Source organism: Neoarius graeffei, chromosome 8 (genome assembly GCF_027579695.1).
Source record: "Neoarius graeffei isolate fNeoGra1 chromosome 8, fNeoGra1.pri, whole genome shotgun sequence".
Taxonomy (NCBI): Eukaryota; Metazoa; Chordata; class Actinopteri; order Siluriformes; family Ariidae; genus Neoarius; species Neoarius graeffei.
Window position 1 is genome coordinate 86,898,651 of NC_083576.1, and position 7,038 is coordinate 86,905,688.

Below are 7,038 nucleotides of genomic sequence, written 5' to 3' on the forward strand. Positions count from 1 at the left end.
ACTCTACTACTAGGCTATCAGCTCATGTACCGTGAGTAGAGAAAAACAAAACGGCGGAGCGTGTTGCTGAAGCAACCGAGGACGAAATAAAAACTCTACTCGAAAACAAAACCACCAAAAATATGGAATAAAAGTATTAACACATTTTTTTTTCAATTATCATCATAGCATTTTCACAAATTGCTCTGGTCATTTCGCCGGCTTGTTTAGATTCAAAGCGGAAATTATTTTGTCAGACATTTTGTGTCAAGTTTTTATTGATTGAATTTGCAAAAAATAAAAATGCTCCGTTTCTCAAAATCCAGTGAATGTGGATAGAATAAAACAGTTATTCCACTCAATCTCATCGTACGTGGATTATAGACGACTCGGTGCTACGCGCCTCATCAGCTATCAGCTCATGTACGACTCGATTTCATGGAATAACTTAAGCATTAAGACACAATTTGGAAAGTGTACAATAGTTTTTCAACCTCTATGCGGTCAAAACAAGAATTTAGACATTTCTTTAGAAAAAAAAAAAAAAAACTGTTCCTGAAAAGTAAAAGAAAAATTCTCTCAGCAGTTTGTCAGCCGAGTACATTTATAAATAAATTAAAACTAGATTTGTGTTTTGTGTATTTTATCCTTTTAGAGCTGGAACAAATTTTTCAAATTGAATAACGTGTGTGTTTGGGTTTGATGGAACGTCATGAACATCATCAAAACCTTCAATAATCAAATATTTTGGACAGACTACTCCAGCGTTTGGAAAACTGGATAAAAACTTTCATAAGAACAGATTCAGTGAGACGTCCCGTCACGTTTGTGTTGTCGTCTGGTGATATACGCCAATGTGAGGTGGTGTTTTTTTTTTTTTTTCTCAGTACAAGGAAAGGTGTAAAAATCACACTCACTGTCACTATAAACCCCAAAAGAAAACATTTTATACTCAGGTTTTAAACATGTCAGGATGCTAGTTTAAAAAAAAAAAAAAAGAAGCAAGCACATCTGACCATCTTTCATGTAGTATAATAAAACTTTATTGGCATCTCTCAGTTGTGCCGGAACAGTTTGATTCCCATCCATTTCCACAGATGGAAAAAGACGTACACGGGAATAGTGACGGGCAACAACAGGCTATAAAAACACACACTGGTGGTGTCAGTGCAGCCCTGTGGGAAGTTCTCATCCACACTCAAGGAGTACAGGAGGCCACATAAGGACAGAAGCGGGACTAAAACTGTGACTGTAGACAGAGAAAATAGCATTGTGTGTGTGTGTGAGAGAAAGAGCAGACAGAAAACACTCCGTTTAAGACTGAACCGGTTTTTCAGCTCCTTGGGTCTCCTTGATCAGGCGTGCATCCTGAGGAATCATGTTCGGGATGCCATCCAGGATGGGGTACGCAATGCCAAGCTCTTCGTTGATTAGTTCATTCGTTGTTTCCTCGTATCTTAAACAAAAAAACAGACATACAATAAAGCTGTAGCTGAAAATCATATTCATTATAGACTGAAATATCGATCAAAGGGATTCCAAAAACTCCTTTAACTCAAATTTCACAGACACTACACAGCTGGGCCAAATTAAATGATAAATTAATGGAAATAATTTCTAAAATATACATCACATTTTTTGATATTCTTATTGCTCATCTTGATCCTTCAGTACAGATTTATTTCATAAATAATTAAACGTGTACAAATAGGGGTCACAAATATCAGAGATGTCCACCAGCGCCGGTGACCGGCGCTTTTCTCTGCTTACACCGGTCTGCGCCGGCTACTCCAGCCCAGAAAAAGAAAAAACCCCACACCTTTCCTTGCAATGTTCAAGTGATTTATATCGTCTCTGCTGCTCATAATATTCCACCATGAAATTCTCTTCGATTCGGGTTGAGCATGAACAGAAGTGACGCCATATTTGTCGATCAATTCTCTCAGTCTGATTAGCTGAGCCGGATCATGTGGCCATGCTGTACTGTAGCGTATGTAGTTATGTTTCAGAGCCAGGCAGCGTACTACAGAGGGGAACTGAGAAAGACAAGCGCGTGCGGACACACCTGGAGGGAAATTTCACACAGATTTTGGAAGTATTTTACAGGGAACTGGTGAATAATTTATTAGCTGAGAATGCGCCAGAAGGCGTGGCAATTTCAAAATGTTCATAGCATCAGCCGCCACAAATTCCAGAGCCGCCTACTTCAGATTTTCTGGAGAACCCTGAACGTTAATGTTTTTTGAATGGCCAAGTCAAAGTCCTGAGCCTCATCCAACAGAAATGTTGTGTGAGAAGTTCATGTGAGGAAACACACCAACACCCCAGAGCTGAAGCGGCTCTGTACAGAAGAACGGGATCAAATCTCTCCAGGCCTTAGTGTAGGATCTGATCCAGTTATTGAAAATGTTGAGTTCCAGTTATTGCTGCACAGGAGATCGCTCCAGGTACGGACAGCAAAGGGGGCACATACTTTTACCACTCAGTGACTTGTGTGAAGAGCTGATGTTTTTAGTCATATTTAAGCAGGAATATAAAAAATACTAAAGGGTTCACTTCAAACACCCCTCTTCCTCTCTCCAATCAGCTCTATCTATCATCAACTCACTGTGTCTCTCTTGCTTTAATCATGTCTGTCCTTAATCAGCTCTCCAGGGATGTGATTTTTCCGCGAATTTGCGGAATTCCGCTTTTTTCACCTCAAAACTTGAAAAAAAATGTTTCCGATTTTTCCCTCAAATCCACATTCGTATCCTATTCGTTCCAACTTTGTTTGAAAGATGGCAGCCTCGGATTTGCATCTTTACGCCTTGATCACGGAGGCTGCCATCTTTCAACTCTTTGTTTGAAGCGAGCGCATTCATTGGTTGTTACAGACCGATGGGCCAATCACGTACCTCGTTTCATCTCATTGACGCAATTACGTCATTGAGATGAAACGAGGTACGTGATTGGCCCATCGCTCTGTAACAACCAATGAACGCGCTTTGATAGATAGCTGTACGTAAGCTCGCTTCAAACAGAGTTGAAAGATGGCAGCCTCCGTGATCGAGCGTAAAGATGCAAATCGAGTTAAAGAAATCGACAGAATAGTGAAAAACAAGTTCCGCTGGGAATGGTTGGAGAAAGAGGTTGCTACAGACGTTGGACATGAGACTGTGAGACATTTGTTCAGCGATTTCGTTCTTTGGGGAGAGGGCAGAGGTCTCTGGCTGTCAAGTTTGGGGATGCTGGGACCTCCCCTGTCCGAGCTACGAGCGTCCAAAGTCGGGTTGGAGCCCGGGATAGAAACGAAACCTAAGCGGAGCGCCGCGGCTCGCCTCGGGGCGAATTACGTCCCAAGGCGCGGGGCTAGCGGGCCCTGCCGCGCTGGTGATTTTTTTGGGGTGTGTGTGTGTGTGTGAGTGAGTGTGTGTGAGAGAGTGCGCGCGAGCGAGTGCGCGAGCGCGAGAGAGTGAGTGAGAGAGTGAGCGAGAGTGTGTGTGTGTCAGAATTGCATGTTGACCATTAAATTGGCTTGAATTTGTTAATCATGACAAGTTTTTTCTTGTGTGTTTTGCTTGCCATTTTAGTACAATTTTTAAGTCAGAAAACCCCAAAACCCAGGAGCTTCGGGGGGCTTCCCCCCTTGTCCCCCCACCAGGGTGCTGCCCTGGACCAGCTGGGGGCCTACGGCCCCCAGACCCCCAGCTAAAATTTTCAGATAATTTCACCAGCCCCAAATCACATCCCTGGCTCTCTCTCCCTCTAATCCTCTGTCTATCCATCCTTAATCAGCTCTCTCTGTCTCTCTTTAATCATGTCTGTCTATCCATCCTTAATCAGATCTATCTATCCTTAATCAGCTCTCTCTTTAATCATCTATCTATCTATCTATCTATCTATCTATCTATAATCAGCTCTCCCCATCTGTATATCTATCTGTCTATCCTTAATCAGCTCTCTAAGCATCTATCCATCCTTAAATCAGCTCTCCCCATCTGTCTATCCCTAATCAGCTATCTGTCTCATCTCTCTCTCCATCCGTCTATCCTTAATCAGCTGTCTCATCTATCTCTCTCCCTCCATCTGTCTGTCTATCCTTAATCAGCTCTCTCTCTCCAACTGTCTGTCTATCCTTAATCAGCTCTCTCCATCCGTCTATCCTTAATCAGCTCTCTCTCTCCAACTGTCTGTCTATCCTTAATCAGCTCTCTCCATCCGTCTATCCTTAATCAGCTCTCTCCATCCGTCTATCCTTAATCAGCTCTCTCCATCCGTCTATCCTTAATCAGCTCTCTCCATCCGTCTATCCTTAATCAGCTCTCCCTCTCCAACTGTCTGTCTATCCTTAATCAGCTCTCTCTCTCCAACTGTCTGTCTATCCTTAATCAGCTCTCTCCATCCGTCTATCCTTAATCAGCTCTCTCTCTAATTAGCTGTCTTTTTAATCATCTATCTATCTATCTATCTATCTATCTATCTATCTATCTATCTATCCTTCCTTCCTTAATCATCTCTCTCTCCAGTCATCCCAGATTATATTTTGGGACTGAAGCCCTGTTTAATGATCAGACATCATACCTGAGAGGTTTCTTAGACAGCGGACACACAAGGAACTCGAGTAAAGAAACGTCGAACTGCTTTCCCCCGCCGTCCTTCACTCCACCGGAACCGGAAGCGGACAGGTTTCTCTCCGAAATGTGAAGCGCTCGCAAAAATGTCCTGATATTCACAAATCTGTTAAAACTACAACATTCTGTAGCTAATCTCCTCAGTGCACTCTGAGACATAGCCGAGAACAATACGCTGGGTTTAAACAAACAAACCAACCCAAAACAAGTTCAACCTGTTTTCAGTGATGTTTGTCCGTCTGATGCTTCCGGTCCGTTTGAAAAATCCTTCCGGAAGGAGTCAAATCCGCGCATACAAACGTTCCTATAGCGTTCACGGGACGTGGGATTAATGAACAGTAACTATTACAATCTGAAAATGCTTTTATGCACTTTAAATATATATTAACTAACTAAATTATGAAGTACACACAAGTAAATAAACTTCATATTAAGTCATTCAATGTTCAGCTCAAAGTAAAGACGTCAATTTTTCAGGAGACCACTAGGTGGCAGTGTTTCTGCATTTATTTTATATATATAATGATGAGATGATCTATATGAGCAGATCCAAAATATTAAATCTGTTATTTTAATATACTATATAATAAATTAATCGACAGTTCAATTTGATAAAAAATATTTATCTCTCAATGTCTTCCAAGACTGTGGTTTCATGTACATAAATCACTCATTCAAACTACTAAGGCTTGAAATTCTTTTTAATTAAATCAACTACCAGTTCACAAGATATATAGTTTTAACCAAAGCTTATAATGATTGATAGAATTTTGTAATGTGTTTTCTGTGCTTTGTGCTCTTTATGAAACTTTGCTCTCTCTCTCTCTCTCTCTCTCTCTCTGTGTGTGTGTGTGTGTGTGTGTGCGTGTGAGAGAGAGAGAGAGAGGAGAAGAAGATGACCATTTCCCCCTCACTGAAACTGTTTCCCTTTGAGCCCAGACAGAAAACCACTAATAATGAAGACGTTCCCTTCAATAATTCACTTTAACACCTCCGGGCACAACGAGAAGCACAATTTACAAATATTTCCCCACCTGGTTTCATCTAACTGCTGCAGACAGAGCCATGGGCTCAGAGGAGCAGCTCTCACATACAGCTTGGAGGTATAAGTAAATGGGTCTGGAGCATTATTAGATTGCACTCGCTGGGCCATGGATGCGACAAAACACTGTGAAACTGAGTTAAGTTTCGAGAAGTTTTCAGTATTCTTTTTCTGATGCCTCTTGGTTTGCTTTTTGTACCACAGAGGCATGATGAAGGAGTATTACTTTATTAAAAATAAAAATGTTATTGATTCTCATTGGGGAAATTCACATGTCACAGCAGCTCCAAGTAGAAGAAACATAAGACAGTGATAAATAAAAATTAACAACACAATATTTCTACACGATACAGAGAGGATATTACACGGTTGCGTGAAGATATGAAGTTTATCTTTGAGTGGTGAACATATTTCATGAGTGAATGAAGCGAACAAGTGAAAATATTTTCAATATGAGGAGATAAACTTCATATCTTCGTACCACCGTGTAATGTTCTTTTTATTATATTGTCACATCCGCACACACACAAATATGATGTCATCGGAGTGAAATATCGGGAATTATTATACATATGGGACACTTTTTCCGATGGAAAACACGTGTTCTATTCCCTTCTAGCAGGTTTCGTTAATTTGGTTTGATAGCATGCAATGTTGTTAGCATATCGCTTATCCTACATGTATTACGTCACTCTACTCAATGGAGAATGAGTGTTGAATATGGTTTATGATATTGCATGGCTGTCAAGACAACATGACTTCACACATCAGAGCTGATGTGAAGATCCAATGACAAAACTTTTCTGCTGCGCATGCACAGAATCATTTCTTTGTCCAGTAGGAAAGAAAGAAGACGAGGCTAATCCAGTGCTACTGCTAGGATTAGTTGTGCTATAATTAAGTACCAAATAAATAAACTGAAAACTGATGCGTTGAACACCTGAAAGGCTACCAAAAATTCATTAGATATCCTTCTCGCATAAGAGAAAAACATACCAATGGACATTGAAAAACTGGAAAAGAGACACGTCGGAGATGTAAAATTTCCATGCTAGTGAGTGACTGGCAGTTTGTAAACAAATATGGCTGCCAGGTTTGTGTCGTTAAAAGCGGAAGATTTAGAGAGAATTTTGTCTGCCAGGTCGCTCCGTTGTGTGTAGCTGTCGATGTTGATTTTAAAAGTAACTCAATAAATTACACAGGGAAATGAATACTTAAGTCTGAGTGAAAAATGCTGTAGCGAGCTTGCAGCGTGGAAGAAGAGTCTGGAGACAGAAATCTTATGGCCCTTTTCCACTACCCTTTTTCAGCTCACTTCAACTCGCTTCAGCTCACTTCAGCCCGACACGGCTCGCGTTTCAACTACCTCAGAACAGCACGACTCAGCTCGCTTCAGCCCTGCTT

At 41.1% G+C, this 7,038-nt stretch overlaps 2 protein-coding genes across 2 annotated transcripts; both read right to left on the bottom strand.

Moving 5' to 3' along the window:
* Window positions 1-999: 999 nt before the first annotated feature.
* Window positions 1,000-1,250, bottom strand: LOC132891005 (phosphatidylinositol N-acetylglucosaminyltransferase subunit Y-like). Its single transcript, XM_060928434.1, has one exon. The coding sequence runs from the start codon at window positions 1,248-1,250 to the stop codon at window positions 1,035-1,037; it is 216 nt and encodes a 71-aa protein (XP_060784417.1). The 3' UTR covers window positions 1,000-1,034.
* A 43-nt stretch (window positions 1,251-1,293) lies between these two features.
* On the bottom strand, window positions 1,294-4,843 carry LOC132891004 (protein preY, mitochondrial-like). The gene is made up of 2 exons (XM_060928433.1): window positions 4,543-4,843; window positions 1,294-1,435 (listed from the first exon to the last, which is right to left on the bottom strand). The coding sequence occupies exons 1-2, from the start codon at window positions 4,749-4,751 to the stop codon at window positions 1,294-1,296; spliced, it is 351 nt and encodes a 116-aa protein (XP_060784416.1). The 5' UTR covers window positions 4,752-4,843.
* Window positions 4,844-7,038: the final 2,195 nt, after the last annotated feature.

Excerpts from the sequence above, each read along its gene's own strand:
- LOC132891005 (XM_060928434.1), bottom strand. The coding sequence starts at position 1,250 with ATGCTATTTTCTCTGTCTACAGTCACAGTTTTAGTCCCGCTTCTGTCC.
- LOC132891004 (XM_060928433.1), bottom strand. The coding sequence starts at position 4,751 with ATGTCTCAGAGTGCACTGAGGAGATTAGCTACAGAATGTTGTAGTTTT. Across the intron at positions 1,436-4,542 it reads CTGTCTAAGAAACCTCTCAG|ATACGAGGAAACAACGAATG; the intron begins GTATGATGTCTG and ends TTTTTGTTTAAG.